Source organism: Miscanthus floridulus, unplaced genomic scaffold (genome assembly GCF_019320115.1).
Source record: "Miscanthus floridulus cultivar M001 unplaced genomic scaffold, ASM1932011v1 fs_914_1, whole genome shotgun sequence".
Classification (NCBI taxonomy): domain Eukaryota; kingdom Viridiplantae; phylum Streptophyta; class Magnoliopsida; order Poales; family Poaceae; genus Miscanthus; species Miscanthus floridulus.
This window is the reverse complement of record NW_027097445.1, coordinates 56,816-76,234: the sequence shown is the minus strand read 5'-3', so window position 1 is coordinate 76,234 and position 19,419 is coordinate 56,816. Positions and strand designations below refer to the sequence as shown.

General features: G+C 41.5%; 1 protein-coding gene across 6 annotated transcripts; it reads right to left on the bottom strand.

Annotated features, from left to right (window-relative positions):
* Nucleotides 1-12,714: 12,714 nt before the first annotated feature.
* LOC136533549 (cyclic pyranopterin monophosphate synthase, mitochondrial-like) lies at nucleotides 12,715-18,016 on the bottom strand. 6 transcript variants are annotated; one of them, XR_010778506.1, is made up of 6 exons: nucleotides 17,825-18,016; nucleotides 16,398-16,528; nucleotides 15,123-15,779; nucleotides 13,954-14,129; nucleotides 13,719-13,819; nucleotides 12,715-13,296 (listed from the first exon to the last, which is right to left on the bottom strand). XR_010778506.1 is itself a non-coding variant. In XM_066526110.1 (3 exons), the coding sequence occupies exons 2-3, from the start codon at nucleotides 16,497-16,499 to the stop codon at nucleotides 15,204-15,206; spliced, it is 678 nt and encodes a 225-aa protein (XP_066382207.1). In that variant the 5' UTR covers nucleotides 16,500-16,528; nucleotides 17,825-18,016; the 3' UTR covers nucleotides 14,995-15,203. The 6 variants fall into 6 exon arrangements, 4 of the variants coding, with proteins under 4 accessions (XP_066382207.1, XP_066382208.1, XP_066382209.1 ...); XR_010778505.1 differs by lacking the exon at nucleotides 13,954-14,129 and having other exon boundaries at nucleotides 12,720-13,296; XM_066526110.1 differs by lacking the exons at nucleotides 12,715-13,296; nucleotides 13,719-13,819; nucleotides 13,954-14,129 and having other exon boundaries at nucleotides 14,995-15,779.
* Between the last annotated feature and the right edge of the window lie 1,403 nt (nucleotides 18,017-19,419).

The window sequence follows — 19,419 nt, the reverse complement described above, 5'->3', positions numbered from 1 at the left end:
CCTCAGCTGAGTTGTAATTCGATTCGAGTCGCCGTATCTCCCGGTTAGTGAGAACTTGACGGGCTTATCTCCAAAGTAGATACACTAAATAACCTAATGGTTCAGAAATGATGATATGATGATGATAGCCTTATTATACCTGCTATGGTTAATATTGTTTGCTCCTAATAAGTGAATGCTCTAGTACATGTGCTAATATAGTGGACAGGTAAATGATGATAAGCTTGATGCTAAGTTTTAATTGTTCACTATATTCATAAGCTCTTTTATGCAACTGTGTCAAGCTAGCCCACCTCATAAGCCTTGCATGACCCTTGGTGTCCTTTATTTCTAGTTTTGACGGGTAAGTCTAGCTGAGTACCTTCTCGTATTCAGGGTTTATCTCCCACCTATTGCAGATGACCGGTTCTACTTTGGTTGCTGCAAGTATTGCCTTCTCCCAGCTGGGGATGAAGACTAGACCGTTGGGCGCGGTCTCTCCTAGTTCTCGTACCTTATGATGCTTTTGTGGGACATGACTAAGATCTGGCAATGTATTCGAAACTATGAAGTTATGTACTAAACTATGTTGCTTCCGCAAATTTAAACTTGGTTTGTAATATTTTATTTGAACTCTGATGGATGTAATCTGAATGTCACTTGTGAAATGTTGTAACGAATGATGTGTTGTGTTGAATCACTACGATCTTGGTTTGTATGCCGAGAGTTGTTTGAAATCCTTCGTGATTTTCGGACTACCGGGATTATGGGAGCTTAAGTACAGGAATTTGATCACTTCAGTGATTATTTTTGTACTTACGTTCTTATAATTTGGTCGGTTCTGTTACAGCTAGCATCAGAGCAAGATTCAACACTAAACATGTCATTTGTGTATTTAAAACAAAAGTATTTGTGAAAATTCTAAATTAAATACTAAGTGTTGCCAGTGGTCATATCCTTTATGCCCAAATGAGGACTCTTAGGTGGCTTATTAAAGTACTAATTGGGGGTTCCTACTTGTTTCTGTTTCGTTGTCCATACGGCATGCTATTGTATGGATGCCATCCGCTTGGGTGGTAATGTATAGATCAAAATACCTCTACGCTCTGGTAAGTGGGAGTTGTGAGAGCATGACCGTCCAACCGTCGGTCTAGGGGAGAGTAGTTGTGGTTGCTCGCATACTTACATGTTCGATCATGTATCTATGAGAGTACTTAAGTGTGGGTATCTCTGTCGGGTAGCTGTGATACTAGAGTATATACATTGGGGGATGTATGTACGAAAGTATTTAGTTTACTGCTTACTTTACATGCCTTTTTGGGAAATTATTGGGCTAAAATGAAATTTGCTGTAGGTACACTAACAACGTATCGTTGTAGATCGACTAGCTACCGTATATGAGAGAACGTATGTATGCCACCGTATATTTCGCTAGCCTTTAAATTTTTCTAGGTTTGTGAGGACGTACGGATTGTGCATGCATCATGTTCAAGCATACATGGCATTCTTGCATTACTCCCTCCTTTAAAAAAATTGATGGTCTCGACTAATTAAATTTCGTATCCCTTAAATGATTCTCCCCTTACGTTGCAACTTTTTGCTATAGATGGTGCGCACGAAATGCACTGCTCGCAAGTTCGCCGGAGGTAGGGCGCCTCATCACCAGTTAGCTCCTCGTGGGCCCCATCCTGAGCCTACTGAGGAGGAAAGGCTAAGGGCAGAGCTGGCCCAGGTGACTGCTGAGAGGAGTGCAGCTCAGCATCGTTTAGAGCAAGTAACACAGGAACGGGACCAAGAGACCCTGGAGGTTTAGAGGTTGACAGTTGCTCACCGCAACTGTGAACGTATGTTGATTCATGTGCTGAACCAGCGGAATGAAGCCTGGCACGAAGAGAATGTGTTGAGAGCACGACAGGTAGAGCTGGAGCAACAGTTGGCAGTTGCCAAAGAGTACAATGACCATCTCCATGAGGAGGTTCACCTGTTACATAATCAGCTTCACCCTCTCCTGCCCCTTGATGATGAGGATGAGATGGGCTCTGGTGTCATCATGGCTGAAGGTGATGATGACATTGAGGTTAATGGACCTAAGGACGTTCCACCGGAAGAGGAGGAAGAGGAGGAAGATGAGGAGTTAGAGCCTGCTAGTGATGAAGATGGAGGAGAGATCTTCGACACTGACTCCGAGGACGATGCGTAGTTTAGCTTACTATTTAGCTAATGCGCTAGAGCTAGTCTTTTGTTGATCCTCATGCATGAACGAGTAGCTTTGTAATCAGTTAATCGTTGGGATGTAATATCGAACCCTATGATATCTTTGATGTTAGTTTGGAACCTCTATGGCTTGGATGTAACCTATCAAACGTGTTATGCTCCACGTATGTGAGCCTTTGATAATTTCCGTCTGTGCGGTCTATAGATCTCATTGTTGGTTAAGTTCATCGCATTAATGTGTCAATTAATGCACTTGATGAGTTGTGTGATTGTGATGAATGATTGTGCCTCTGTTGATTGTATAAATTCATTCTCTCCAATGGACTCAGTTGGGCATAATTATACAATTCATCTACAAAATTTTCCACATCGTCAGTGCTCATTGGCTATACATTTTGTAGATGGCTTATAATCTTCATCACGGTCGTAGCCTTGGAGATGAGGAACAACCACCTCCTCCACCGCCCACACCAGCTGAGCTAATGCAGACAGTCATCGAAAGTCAGCGCATGCTAGCTGAGGCTATGCGCCAACTGGCTAACCGCGATGATCGACATGTCTGCCAGGGACTCGAGCCAAACCAATATAGCAGCTTTAAGGACTTCATGGACACAAAGCCTCCTATCTTTAGAGAGGCAGAAGAACCATTACAAGCTAATGAATGGTTGAGTACGATAGAGCAAAGGTTTGGATTGCTCCAATTGACAGAAGGTATGAAGGCCTCGTATGCAGGACACCAGCTCCAAGGCCCTGTAGGCATCTGGTGGACCCATCACAGGACCACCTTCCCTGCAAACATCGAGGTAGTTTGGGACCAGTTCCAGGAAGCTTTCAGGGGACATTTTATCCCTCCTGGTCTCATGGCAATTAAGCATACCGAGTTCATGAAGCTAACTCAAGGCAACAAGAGTCTTAATGAATACCTCTAGGCATTTAACAACTTGGCGAGGTATGCTCCTAAGTTTGTTGATACTGATGCCAAAAAGATAGCTAGTTTCAAGAGGGGACTTTTCCCTAAACTGATGAAGTCTATGGGAAACTGTAAGTGTGTCACCTTCAATGAGTTTATCAGTGACACCCTGACTCTAGAGAATAATGATAAGGTATATGCTGCTTCCAAGACCCATAAAAGAAACTTTGAGGCAGGTGCTTCTCAGTCTAAGGCACCAGTGGTATCCAAAACCCAATATCGTCCACCCAATGCTAATGTCTTGTACCGCCCACCTCAGAAGAAGAATCAAGCTAAAACTGGTTTCTGCAAGGGGTACACGGTTTCCTTGCTAAAGAATACCTCTGGGCAGGGCAGCTCCAATGTCCCACCAGCTAACAGGCCGTGCTAGAACTGTAACAAGCCTAGTCACTGGGCTAGTAATTGTCCCTATCCTCCCAAGCAGAATGCTTAGGGAAACGTCCGTTAGGGGCATGTTCACTATACTACTATGGAGGAAATTCCTGCTGGTGAAGTGGTCACCGCTGGTAAGTTTCTTGTTAATGATCACCCTACAGTTGTGCTCTTTGATTCTGGTGCTTCGCATTCCTTTGTGAGTTCTACTTTTGCATCTAAGCATAAGATGAATGTGATTACAATTGTCAAGGGGGGTTATTGTATTAGTGCTGTTGGAAATAATATCATGACTAACTAAGTAGTTAAAGATGTAAAGATTGAGATTAGGGATCGAGAGTTCCTTATGGATCTTGTAGTTCTGCTGGGGGTAGGAATCGATGTAATCCTAGGGATGAAGTGGATGAGCGGGAATGGAGTGTTGATCGATACATCAACCCGTGTGGTAATGTTGAGAGATCCTATGGATAAAAAGGGTTTTCTAGTGCAGTTGCCTCATGATATCGTTATCCACAATACAACCAATGCTACCCTAGCCAAAGCCATTGAGGATATACCGGTTGTCTGTGAGTTTTCAGATGTCTTCCCTGATGACTTGCCTGGATTATCTCCAGACCATGATGTAGAATTCAAGATAGAACTCATTCCGGGTATGGCTCCTATTTCTCGAAGGCCCTATAGAATGCCGCCCAATGAGTTGGCTGAGCTGAAGATTTAGTTGAATGAGCTATTAAAGAAAGGTCTGATTCAGCCTAGTTCTTCTCCTTGGGGTTGTCCGGCTATCTTTGTGAAGAAAAAGGATGAGTCTCTACGCATGTGCGTGGATTATCGCCCCCTTAATGCTGTTACTATCAAGAACAAATACCCTCTTCCTCGCATCGATATTTTGTTTGATCAACTCTCCAAAGCTAAGGTATTCTCCAAGATCGATTTGAGGTCTAGCTACCATCAGATCAAAATTCGTCCTGAAGATATACCTAAGACAACTTTCTCTACTCGTTATGGCTTGTTCGAATATCTTGTCATGTCCTTTGGGTTGACAAATGCTCCGTCACACTTTACGTACCTGATGAATTCGGTATTCATGCCAGAGTTGGACAAGTTTGTCATCGTGTTCATTGATGATATCCTTGTATATTCTCAGAATGAAGAAGAGCATGCTGAACATCTGAGAATTGTTTTAACTCGATTACGTGACAACTAGCTTTATGCTAAGTTCAGCAAGTGCGAATTCTAGTTGAACAAGGTACCTTTTCTAGGTCATGTGTTATCTGGAGATGGGATTTCGGTTGACCCTACTAAGGTGCAAGAAGTCCTAGAGTGGAAGGCACCTACTACAGTCACTGAAGTCCAAAGTTTCCTAGGTTTGGCTGGCTATTATCGTCGATTTATCCTGGATTTCTCAAAAATCACCATGCCCATGACTCGACTACTTCAAAAGGATGAGAAGTTTGTGTGGACTCCGAAGTGTGAAGAGGCTTTCCACACTTTGCGAACCTTACTAACTTCTGCTCCTGTATTGGCACAACCTGACATCGAGAAGCCTTTTGATGTCTATTGTGATGCATGTGGCACCGGTTTGGGGTGTGTTCTTATGCAGGAGGGCCGAGTCATTGCTTATGCTTCGCGCCAGCTTCGAAAGCATGAAATCAATTATCCTACCCATGACTTAGAGCTAGCCGCGGTTGTTCATGCCCTGAAGATTTGGAGACATTACTTGCTAGGTAATGTGTGCAACATCTATACTGACCATAAAAGTCTCAAGTACATTTTTACTCAACCCAAGTTGAACATGCGTCAACGACGATGGTTAGAATTAATCAAAGACTACAACCTTCAAGTGCACTACCATCCTGGCAAGGCCAATGTGGTTGCTGATGCCTTAAGCAGAAAGGCCCATTGCAATTCCTTAGTTAGTGAAGACTTTCATCTGGCACACCTCATTCATCCTGTAGTACTCCACAATATCACTGTGGATTGCTCTCTTAGAAGTCGAATTATCGAACTCTAGAAGACTGATGTGGGTGTGTTTCATATCAAGTGGAAGATAAAAGAGCAGGAGACCAAGCACTTTAGGGTCGATGATAATGGAATTCTCTAGTTTAATGATAGGCTTGTAGTACCCAAAGACAAAGAACTTAGAAATCAAATTATGGCTGAAGCCCATTCTTCTAAATTGTCCATCCATCCTGGTAGCAGTAAAATGTATCAAGATCTCAAGCTGTATTATTGTTGGACCAAGATGAATAAAGAAATTGCAGCCTTCGTGGCAAGGTGTGATAACTATTGCAGAGTCAAGGCTATTCACATGAGGCCCGGGTTATTGCAGCCACTCTCTATTCCTGGCTGGAAGTGGGAAGAAATTGTTATGGATTTCATTGTTGGGTTACCCACTACCAAAAAGGGTTGTGATTCCATCTGGGTTATCGTAGATCGTCTAACCAAATCTGCTCACTTTATTCCGGTCAAGTCTACCTATCACCCTCACAATTATGCTGAGATTTATTTTCAACAAGTGGTGCATCTTCATGGTGTACCCAAATCCATTGTTTCAGATAGAGGACCGCAATTCATGGCTCGCTTTTGGGAGTGCTTACATCAGAATCTTGGCACTCATCTAATCCGCAGTTCTGCCTATCATCCACAAACATCGGGACAGACTGAGCGTGTTAATCAAATTCTTGAAGACATGCTTAGAGCTTGTCTTATCTCTTGCAAAGGCTCTTGGGAGGAATGGTTGCCTCTCGCTGAATTCTCTTATAACAACAGTTATCAAGAGAGTATCAAAATGGCTCCTTTTGAAGCGCTTTATGGCTGCAAGTATAGGACTCCTTTAAACTAGGTGGAACCCAGAGAAAGAAGATTCTATGGTATTGATTTCGTAAAAGAAGTCAAAGAGCAAGTCTGAACTATACAGAAGAATATGACTGCCGCTCAGGCTAGATAAAAGAGCTACGCTGATAAGAGAAGAAAACCTATTGAGTTTGAAGTAGGTGACCATGTTTATCTGAAGGTATCCCCTATGAAAGGAGTAAAACGTTTTGGAATTAAAAGGAAGCTTGAGCCTCGATATGTTGGACCTTACCAAATTATCGAGAAAAGTGGAAGAGTAGCCTATAAACTCGATCTACCACGTGAAATGGGAGCTATATTCCCGGTATTCCATGTGTCTCAGCTAAAGAAGTGTCTCTGTATTCCCGAGGAAAGAGTAGCAACAAGGAGAATCAACTTGAAATCTGATCTTTCTTATGAGGAGAAGCCTGTGCAGGTTTTGGATACTCAAGAAAGAGTGACTTGTAGGCGAGTAGTTAAGTTATACAAGGTAGTTTGGAGTAATCATAGTGATCGGGATGCAACATGGGAGCGAGAAGATTATTTAAAGGAAAATTATCCGGCTTTCTATACTGATTGGTACGCTTTCCAAATCTCAGGACGAGATTTTTTCTAAGGGGGGAGGGCTGTAACACCCTAGGTGTTTGGCTCCTACAAAATTGCATTTCATTTCATAAACATGTGCATCATCTACCTCATCATGCCATTGTACTGAAACATGTATATGCAACATTCTCAATTATGTTTGTTTCATACTTGATTGCTTGTGAATGGTAGTAGTGCAACATGAGTTTCTCATACCTTGCAACATGGCAACATGGTAGTAATATGACAAGTTTAAAATTACAACAAAGTCATGAAACATGTGAAACATGGAATTGCAACATTAGAGTAAAATTGAGTGTTTTGTTGCTTCATCACATGTGATACTTAGAAGTTGGTGTAGCACTTGTGTAGAGTGGTTAATTATGGTCTAATACACCTTAACTACACTTAGGGTAATTGATGGGACATTGTTCATATGGACCAAAGTGACTAAAATGCCCTCTAGGTGGAGGTTTGACTTAGGGTGACCTATAGAGTGCCACTGTTTGACTAATTCAAAAGTCCAACCTAGAGATCTTGCATGGCTGTGCACCCTTTACCAAAGTTGTAGCCAATTTATCAAGGAACAAAAGTTATTTTATGACCAACTCATGAAAATGTGTGGAACAGTCTCAAACATGGCCCACAAGTCAGATTTGGGGTTGAATTCTACACTTAGAATTTTTCTAAGTCCAAGAGTTGATTTTTAGTTTCTTGTATCATTGTTTGGAGCCTTGTATCTCCCTAACCAGGTCGAACCAACTCAAGCTCCAATTGACAAAGTTGTAGTCCTCACTTAGATCTTCAATTTTGTCAACTATACCATGAACCAGATCGCCATAGTTTGGGAGATATAGATCGTCAAAGTCACGCTGTCAGTCGTGCCATCGGACTTCGATTCAGCCGTTTCAAAAAACCATCAGAGCATGCCATGGCCGATCGGTTCAGGGGTTGACCACCACGTGCCGTGCATGCTCTGCTAGCGTCTCCACATCGCGCGTCTGTGCTCCCTGATGAAAGCCAGCGCCTCGCTCACTCGCTCTGCATCTCGCCATTTCACCCTATGCCATCCCCTTCCACGTGAGCACGGTGACCGGGAAGCCGTGGCCACCGTCGAGCCAAATCCACCGAAACCGAGCGCCATTGTCCGATTCCTCTGAACCACAACACCATCGTGAGCTCCTCCACGTCCTCGACCTCACCGTCATCTCGTTTTCGCCTCAGGTAGAACTCACCGTGACGGCGGCTCCACTGGGTCGCCATGACCGCCGCCGGCCGAGCTCGCACGTGGATGTGCCGCTCAAGCCTCTTATCGTCCCCTCTTTCCCTTGCTCTGGGTCCAGTGAGTGATGCTGATGCTCGTAGGGTAGGCCACTAGGGCCGTGATGCCGTCGCCTCGTCGAAGCCGGTCAACCCGTGGCCGTGCGCCGCCATGGCCATCGCCATTTCCCTTAGCCACTGTAATAGCCGCGATTGATGATACCCCTAGGTGCGCATGGGTGAGGTGAACACGTTGGTACCGATGGCCTCGCCGGAGCTGCCACCGGCGACGAGCTACGCCGTCGTCCTTCTTTCCTCCCCTGTCTGTCTCTCTATCTTGCGGGAGTCGCTCGTCATCCACCGTGCTCAGGCGGGAGCCGACCTGGGCCACACCGTGTTCTGGGCTACGCTGGCGCGTGCTTCGCGGGCCACCAAGTCTTTCCGTGCCGGCCCAGTAGCTGATAGGTTTTCCATTTTGTTTTGTTTTATTCTTTTTCACAGATTTGAGTACATATTCAAAATTGTGTATCTCTTAGTTGGTAGATCCAAATGATGTGGTTCCAATTTTGTTGAGTTCCTGTTAATGTCTAGTTTATATTAAAAATATAATTTATGCCATGTTCTGTTATGAAAAATGGAGTTGCTAATTATCTCTTTTAATCATGTGGGAAATAGGGGTAATTATATCTTTTTCTGTGTAGCTCCAAATGGTATGAAATTTTTATGGTGTACTGCTCATATCATGAATAGCTTGTAGTTAAATTTTCATACATTTTGGACACTATAGGAAAGAGTTAGGTAATTCTCTTGTTTGCATGGATGGATCTTGTGTGAATTTTCATCATTTTTCTATAGATCCAGTAAAGGTAAAATTTGGTGAGTGTTATTCTTATGCTAGAATGATACTAGGAAAAATGTGAAATCTGTTGCTTGACACCTTTCAATAGGGTTTCCTAATTATGCTAGAAATAGCCTGCCATCTGTTATTTTTGATACAGCAAGTTCTGCTTGACCAATTGCTTTGAAATTTTTATGGTAGTCCATGTGAAGCATGAGGTAGCTACTGTAATTTTTGTAGATTTTTCTGTATAGTTTTACTATATGTTGCTTTAATCACCTAATTAACTGAATAAATTAGAAAAGTACATTAAATAATTTATTTAGAAGTTGGCACTATACTTTATGATGTTCCTCTAGTATGCACAACAAGTTGGTAAACTTGGTTTGGTCCAATTATGCTTTTGCATCATCACTAAATATTTAATTTAGTAAACCTGCCATTTCTAGACAGATTCTAGGTTTACTTGAATTCGATTTGGTTAACGTAAGAATCATGCTTTGATGTTTACAAATAATTTGTAGAGAATTTCATAAGCTTTCCAGAATGTCCTCTTGCAAGTCATTTGGATTTGTAGAACTCTTGTTGTGATTGAATTAAGGAACTGCTTGTTTGCATATGAAACCTTAACTGTTGATTTAAGTATGCCTTTACTATTCCTAAGCTTGTGGTAATGTTCCTAGGTGTTAGGCCTTTAACTGAAGATGAGCATCTTTATCTTAGGTTATGCAAGTTAGGTAAGTTGATCTTGTTCTTCAAGTTAAGTTAGATACATGTTTTAAAGTGATTTGAATAGAGCTGTTCTTAATCGGTAAACGAGTGTCCAGTGATGTTTTCGTTAAATACTTACTGGTATCTATTCATCATGAGCATCATGTCATTCCTTATGTATTCATGATATTTATCTTGTGCATCGGCATGCAATAGGTGTACCGGAAGGGGTGACACTGCTGGAATTCGATGAACCGAGCGGGGAGCAGCAGCAGCCAACACCGGAGGTTCAGGAGGTGTAGCCCTCGGGAGAAGTGCCAGACGAGGTCGCTGTTGAGTGCCCAGATCACCGTCCGTGCAACTTTGTGAAAGGCAAGCCCCGGAGCATATTAAGCCTCCTAATTTTCGAAATGCAGTTAAAGTATTATTGTTACATATATATTGTTGCATTAAGTTTAGGTGTTGGATGCAAACACTTGCTGCATTGGTTATCCAATCCTTGTTCAGATATTGATACCCTGAATCCTATGTAGCTCAGGTTCATGTAGTGCTTAGCCTGCTTAAACACGGTAGAAGTCAGGTGATTTCCTGTCACCTGCGAGATATAGGAATATACATATGGCACGGTTGGCTATATTTGCTATCGTGGAAAATAACCTGTCTTAATTTGAAATGAAGACCGAGCGGAGGCTTACCGGTTTGTAGTGACTCCGTCTGTGTCGCTTAAGGACTGAATCTTGGAGCCTTTCCTATTCATGTTGAACGCATGTCTCTCTCTTAGTTGGCCGTGGCCGAAGACCGACCACGAAGCCGAGTAGCTCACCTCAGGCCAGGAGTCAATAAGTATAAAGTACGCCTCGGACGGGAGCCGTAGGCGTGAGTCCAAGAGCAGGTGATTTAAAAGTCCTGATCGTCCTAGCAGAAGGGTAATCCCTGAGAGTGCCGGCGCTGATCGAACCCGCGAATTTGGTTCCTGAATTGTCCCAAAGGTGACCCACGGCTACCTTTGCAAAGTATGCCAGAGTGAGAGTTAGGAATATCCCCTCAGCTGAGTTGTAATTTGATTCGAGTCGTCGTCTCTCCCGGTTAGTGAGAACTTAACGGGCTTATCTCCAAAGTAGATACACTAAATAACCTAATGGTTCAGAAATAATGATATGATGATGACAGCCTTATTATACCTGCTATGGTTAATATTGTTTGCTCCTAATAAGTGAGTGCTCTAGTACAGGTGCTAATATAGTGGACAGGTAAATGATGATAAGCTTGATGCTAAGTTTTAATTGTTCACTATATTCATAAGCTCTTTTATGCAACTGTGTCAAGCTAGCCCACCTCATAAGCCTTGCATTACCCGTGGTGTCCTTTATTTCTGGTTTTGACGGGTAAGTCTAGCTGAGTACCTTCTCGTATTCAGGGTTTATTTTCCACCTGTTGTAGATGACCGGTTCTACTTTGGTTGCTGCAAGTATTGCCTTCTCCCGGCTGGGGATGAAGACTAGACCGTTGGGTGCGGTCTCTCATAGTTCTCGTACCTTATGATGCTTTTGTGGGACATGACTAAGATCTGGCAATGTATTCGAAACTATGAAGTTATGTACTAAACTATGTTGCTTCCGCAAATTTGAACTTGGTTTGTAATATTTTATTTGAACTCTGATGGATGTAATCCGAATGCCACTTGTGAAATATTGTAACGAATGATGTGTTGTGTTGAATCACTATGATCTTGGTTTGTATGCCGAGAGTTGTTTGAAATCCTTCGTGATTTCCGGACTACCGGGATTATGGGAGCTTAAGTACAGAAATTTGATCACTTTGGTGATTGTTTTTGTACTTACGTTCTTATAATTTGATCGGTTCTGTTACAATCTGCCCTCCTCCATCCCGCACGACTTCGTCTTCTCAATTTTCACTTCCCTCTTCATACAAGATGACTTATTCAGGCATGGCGCAGGGACCCATATGTCATACACTCAAAACTCTCATCCATGCATGCAACTAAACAAGATCTAATCTCATACTGAACCAACAACAAAAACAACCAAACACGACTTAGTGCACGATTTGAGTATACATCTCACCACCCTGGACCGACTCCCCATCACCAAAGCAATCAATCACGCCCTAAGTGCAGATGCGGAAAGGCACGGTAAAAGTAAATGGACGTGTACGATTTGATACGGCAGTTCACTAAGCCCAGCTGAAGCACTGCCCTTCCTTGGCAACACCACAGCAACGTTTTTCTCATGTTTGACTGGGGAAGAATAAACAGGCCCCATGGCTATCAAAATTTACTGCCGCGTCAAAATCCGACATCTTCTACTGTCACGTGTATGTATACCACAATTCGGTCAGGAACACACGAATGTACTAACACCCTTTGCCTATCCGAGCCTGCAATTCTTGAGTCGAACGCCTTCTCGAATCCTCACGTCTCTCGCCCATCCTGTCGCGAGCACGCACGCACGGCAACGCATTCATTAGTTTGGCCTTTACAAACGGACCGAACCTCCCAGCCGAAAATGACGGCCAGCTTATCGAGTCCGTAATCATCATCATATCCTGATCGACGTGTTAACCTACACTCCCGCCATTTCTTGAACCTTAGCTTTTTTTCCTCAGGAACATGATATCGAGCCAGTAGGCACTCGATGATTCAAGGTGAAGAAACCAGGGGAATCATTTTTACCGAAACGATCAGGATGCTAATGTTAGGCTGTTAGCAACTAATAGCAGGAATCAGAGACGAGAAAGCAAGCATCGCAGCTCCATTTGGATTTCTCCACGCTTTCTTTCCAGATGGAGCATCTTTTTTACCTGAGGCCAGATGCTCTTTGCTCGAAGTCTCCGTATTTGTGCAAAACATCATTCACAATGTGCATCAATTTGGACATGTGGTTACACCACCCAAATGACACCACAGCACTGGGTATAGGAAAAAACAGATGCACTCACTGTTCATAATCAAATGCGGGTCAAACCACGATCTGCAGGATCTGTGGAGATGCAGACACCAGGGAGCATTGACCGCAATCTGATGATGGAACATTTCTTATATATGCTTATTAGCTGCTTACTCTCTTCTGTCCTGTCCGCTGGCCAGCACAACAATTTCTGAGTGGCTAGGATGAGGCCTCAGAGAAAGTTGACCTCTTCAGATGGCATCACCAGAGAGAGAGAGCAGCTCTGACAGCCAACCACTGTCCAGTGGTCAAAGACCATAAAGAATTGAAGTACCAGACATGTTTCTGCGGCGTTGGTTTCAAATCGTCGACGCGGTGGCTGCATTACAGCAGAAGTACAAAAAACTGCATGTCATCCAATATCTTAGCACAATAATGCAGATCAAATGATCAATGTACTCGCGAACTTCAGTGCAGGTGTTCATTTTTCTACAAAGAGAATGAAAACACAGGCAGTCAGATGCGAGAATCCCAACTACTTCAGATTTGCAGCGGTCATCACTACCGTCATGCCATGGGGTGCTTGGTCCATCTATACGTAAAATGTAGACTCCAACTGTTTCCTCATGCTGTTGCGCAAAGAAAGCAGCTATTAATAAAAGCTTAGCTCAGATCAGCATAAGTAACTGAAACCAAAGGTTTGGTTTAGATCAGTATAAAAGCACAGAAACTAACTTTTTAAGAACTAGGAGACAGGAAACCTAATTTTTCAAAAAGGAGACTGGAAACCTGACAGAGGTCGTTTGTGTAGTATATTTGTATTCTGGTGTTGTATTCATACAGTCATTGTCTCACCTCCTGCATGCTTGGCCTTTTGGCCTTAAACTAAGGCATTCCTGTTCTTATCGTGAAAAAAAAAAAAACAGATATTTTTTTCCCCATAACATGCTGAACAAATGCTAGACGAATCATGTCATAACAGAATAATAAAGGTGGACCAAATATGAAGTACCACCTAATATGATTTTGATGTGGGCTAATGCTGCTGTACCTCGGCTTGGAGTCATTATCTCACCACCAGGCTCCCCCACGTCCAGCCAATGTGTTAAAATGATACGTATGGGCACATCAAGATAAAGTATATATATTTCCCTGCATCATCAGAAAGTAACAGCATCAACATGGTAACGCTAATGTGTTAAACTGATATACTCAGTTGGTTATGCATTAACTCAGTAGTTGGGCAGTGTTAGGGTTATGATTTTTCAGTGACCCCAAATACCCACCATGTCGACATCAACTAGTCTGCAAAGTTCTGAATGTCTGCATGCCTCACCCACAGTCTGCTTGATCATTATGATTTTCATTTCCCATGTTTTGGCCAAAGATGTCACAAATATTGAACCCATACATAGATGCCCGCCCCAAAGATAATGAAATTGGATGCGCAAACTAAACTGATCTGGATACAAGATAAAAAGCAGAGCTAATCATATCCACTATACGATCAATGTGCTATGGACAATATGATAAGATTTAAGCTATAGTTGTGAAGATATCAGGTGTATACTTTGTCGTGGCCATTAGAGTCGATGTAAACTTTAGAAATAAAAAAGCGTTCTTTCTGCAACAGCCTTTTCAATACAATGGAATACATATTTTAATATGATTATTCATTACTTCCATCTATCTGCTGTCAGCATATGTGCTGTTCTGAATACAAAGTGATAGGCAATTAGTTCATCTCATAAGTACATAAATTTGATGATAAATATGTCCTTTTCTGAAAAATTCAGTACAGATCAGATATCGTTTTAACAAGGAATTCCATTTAACAATTATACTTTGGTTCAATGATGTCCTTGCAAATTATTTCACTATGACATTGATGGACATAATTTTTCCCGAAATACCATAAATGACATGACATGATAATTATGATATGCAGTTCGAAACACCATGCCCTGAGGTCAAATTACCCAAGTGACCGACAGACCTACTTCAACACCAACATGACGCAAAAGTTATGTTACTCAAGAAAAATGAGTAACCCAGAAATATTGGAAAGAGTATGTATATGAATATGATACTCAAAGCCGTAAAAGGATACCTTCGCTACATCTGGCATTTTTGTTTCGTTCAGATCAATAAAACTGTTTTTTAATGTTAAAAAAGAAAACAATATCGAATGCCATATGTACCAGACATTATAGCAAATTCCGTTTAGATTTCAGTATGATTTGATTTCAAATGCCAAGAAATGATGGAAAATACAAGAACAGATAAATATAGAATGGACAATGCACCAAGGTAACCAACTATAAATCTGAAAATAAATTGATATGGCCATCTATTATAAAGTCACTGAACAGCGTATCTACAACACAGGAGTACAGAGACTCAAATGATGTCTCAAAAAGATTCAAGGAGCCTACATTCAAAGCAGAATCAAAACCTTTTGGTGTAAGGACTACAAATCCTTTTGATGCCGAAATCTTGCTTGCAGTTCATATCCTCAGAGCAACAATTGAACCTTTTAATTCCTGGACCAGCTTCCGCTCTTCCCCCCAGACTTGTGTTGGAGACAGACATCTGTTATACAAATATCCTTTGAAGCAGCTTTGCACATGTCATAAACTGTGAGGCCAGCAATGGCTACAGCAGTCAATGCTTCCATCTCAACCCCAGTCTTTCCGCTGGTTGTGGCTTCCCCTTCTATCACGACACTAGAATCCTCTTCATTTAGAGTGAGATCAACATGAACATGTGAAAGATTAATGTTGTGGCACAAGGGTATAAGATTGCTGGTTTGCTTTGCACCAGTTATTCCAGCAATCTTTGCAACAGTAAGAACATCTCCTTTCGCAATCTCGTTAGATGCCACCAAATTGAACACCTTCTGGCCTAGCAAAACCCTGCAGCTAGCTATAGCGACTCTCTTACTGTCTTCTTTGGGAGAGACATCAACCATCTTCGCCTGTCCGCTGCTATCAGTATGGGTAAGCACTAGTGGTGAATCCTCTGCTCCATTACTATGTCGGGCTGGTTGCTGGGACGGACTTGAGCCCAAAGGACTGGATGATGGAGATTCACCAAATACTGACTCCATTTCCTACGATCACAATATTTGAGATAATTAGGAACAAATATTCCTTTCAACGCGCAATAACAATTATTTAAACACACATTCATGCAACATTGCATAGGACAAAGCTACAAACATATATTTAGCCTTTTCTGCATAATGCCTTATAATGCACCTGCAAGGGTGTAAATTTAAGTGGCAATTCATAGTTTCAAACTCATGAGCACAACTTCCAAAGTAAAAGGGGGGCATGACTTTAGATTGTGAACACCCATCTGATCTCTCTATTTGGCATTGTGGTAGTTCTACATGTGTTTCTACTCAGAAATATAATAGTGTGTAACTTTTGGTTGTCAACATCAAGAGTCACACATATGTTGTTTTAATTGAGGCATCAAAATAATATACTTTGGGCATCATCAGAAGCCGTTGCGAACTGTCAGGTAATGTTTTAACTTTAAATGAAATTGTCATACAGCTACATATCTGGAACCTTGAGTAACGAACCTGTCACTGTCAGTTTCATTAAGTTTCAAGTAGAATGTGCCAATGTACATGACATGTCTCATACTTAGTTATAAGCGACAGCAAGAGAAATAATTGCACAAAATGACAATATCCAAAATAAATATTTAAATGCCTAACCTTATTAAGCTCTGCTATCATATCAGAAGGAACCCCAGTAGAAAAGCATCTCCAACCATTAGATCTTGCTACTACTGGGAGAAAGGATCGGAGGATGGACATCTTAAGCACACCAAAGCGTTGCTATGGTTCTGCAACAAGGAAACATAGAGAAGTTTTACGACATGCTTACTTTGTACATAAACAGCAACGCCAAGTGGAACATACCACAAGACCCTACTCATCTGAGCACACAACATAATTTTCTGTTTAAATAGCCTAGCACATGTTACAATCAAATTCCATCTAGAAATTTTCAGAACTAATCTAGGCATCTAGCAGAGTCCGTCTACTTTTAATCAAGATACTTCATCACCCGTTTTGTTAGAACAGGCAAAGCACTCTGTCACATTTTGATTCAAAAACAAGACAAGTCATCCATTTATAATTGAAGCTCCACTTAACTATATCAATCACACTACTTCAGCTAAACTCCGTGGCACACGGTTCATCACAAGTAATGGATACAAGCACCAACCAAAAAAAGAAAACAGTAAAGCTAAACAGTAAAATCTAGTGCGGGGAGGAAACCAATCACCTGATTGATGTATAGACAGATAAAAAAATACTCTTGACATTGGATAGAAGGGCGCACCAAATAGCATAGGAGGTCTAGGTCTAGGGATGAGTGGCTCCCGAGGCGACTTATGGGTCTCAGCCTAATTCCAGATTGAGCACCTGCCGCTGCCTACTAACAGCACACGTGGTACTCACTATATCAGTTTGATAACCAACCAGATTATTTAGTGCTACTCTCTTCTAGTTATATGTTAAGTAATGAATGCATAAATCAAGCTACAAAAGAAAGCAGCAGCCCCTAGATGCCAAACACTGTTATCAAAACCAGTTTGTCATGCAACAAAAGAACCGACAGGTTATGGTGACCTCTACTCAAAATTGATGAGTTTACTGAACAGGATGATATCAAATAACGCATTTGATGCACAGACACATGACAACAAATTCAAAGTTGTATATGCTGTGGAACTTTACTTCTTAAGCACAATTAGGATGCCCAGGGCATGGGCAAGCATGCCACCGTAAACATAACAAGAACTACTCCTGTGTATCAGCTAAAAAATTACTTGTGCCAGTTCAATTGGTTCAGGAATGAGGAAATCACACCATCAAATTCATTTTTATGCATCAATTGATCTGCAGTCTACGGTATTAATGCATCCGAGTAGGCGAGTAAAGCGATCATGTGGCTGCTGAGTGTTCATGAGCAAATCAAGAGCACCAGTAATTCAGTACAATCTTTGTGTATATATAGACAGATCTGCAATTCATGAAACGAGTGCACCAAAAATCGCACCAGCAATCCATTGTATCGTCTATACATGAACAAATCAAAGGAATTTGCTAATATAAGTCGGACGAATACCCACTTGATTAGCCGATTGGGAGCAGCCCCGGTGGCGTATTCGTGGATGACAATCAGAGGGAGCAGGAGCGGAGGAGGACCTGGGATGAGACAGACGGGAGAGAGCGGAGGCGAAGGCCGGCACGTATCAGCGACGGTGGCCGAGGCGGAGGCGTGGCGGCGGCTTGTGAGCTGTGGGCCTGTGGCGAAGCGGAGGGGAAATGAGGGCTGTGTTGTAGTTCGCGAAATTAGTATTCTTTGTTTTTATTTGATAATTAGTGTTTAATTATGGACTAATTAGGTTTCAATCAAACTATATAATTAGTTTTTTTTATCTATATTTAACGTTCTAAAATTTGATGTGATAACTATTATAATACTTTTTAGGAAATTTTAGGTAACTAAACGCAGCCCGACTTCCGAAGAAATGTGTTTGTACATCGCACAGGCCTAGCCCATGAGGCCGTGACGTCCTACCACCACTTGCAAAACCTGTTTGCAGAGGCCCCAACAAGGTGGACACCTCATCAGTCATCACTTCGTACTGCGGAAGCTCACGCCCACGGCCCATCTGACCCGCAAAGGTAAATTTTTTTTTCTTTTTGTTTCACATTTTAAGATTTAATAGAAAAATCATTATTCTGATATTGATGTCTGACTTACGTGCTATTTATTCAACTGAAAAACTAGAGAAAACATTTAAAAAAAACTGTCAACATTTTAAAGGACTAGATTCAACAGTTTCAACATAGGTCAACATTATGAAAGAAACACTTTATTTCACATTTTGAAAACCTAAATTATTATATTCAATATTTTTCAAAAACTAGATAAAAAAATTGAAATGACCACATTCATCATGTTTTTCTTAACCTAGATCAACACTTTGAAAGATTAGATTAAATATTCTTCAAAAACTAGATCAGCATTTTGAAATGACTAGATTCAGCCTTTTCCAAAACCTAAATCAGCAATTTATGTGCAAATACTACAATGTTTAAAATATTGAACTAGTACAGTCAAATGTAGATAGGAACAAAAACACCAGAACTCCGAAGTGAGCAGTCAGCTTATGTCATTTCGTTCATTTGATTCCTATTGCTAAAGTTTAGTCTCTGTCGTACTAATTTGTAGTATTAAATATAGACTAACTACAAAACTAATTGCACAGTTTAAGACTAATTTGCGAGGCGAATCTATTAAGCCTAATTAGTCAATGATTTAACAATATGCTGCTGCAGTAAACATGTGCTAAAAATGAATTACTTAGGCTTAATAAATTCATCACGCTAATTAGCCACGGCTTCTGTAATTAGTTTTATAATTAACTTATGTTTAGTACTCCTAATTAGCATCCGAACTTCGTCCGATATCACACGGACTAAACTCTAGAACATCACAACTCGGAAGGCATCAAATCCTGTTTCTTCCGAAAGATAGAACTGAGGAGCATCTGTGGGGTTTTTTTTTCTGTTTATGAAAAGGCAACGCGTATTGTTGCTCGTTCCAGGTACGTAGGAGGTTCAAACTGTTTAGAACCCAATGGTCTGAATTAGTTTACAACAAAATTATAAGGCCTACTCCAAACCAGTCGAAACCACTGTTCAATCGGTTGCAACC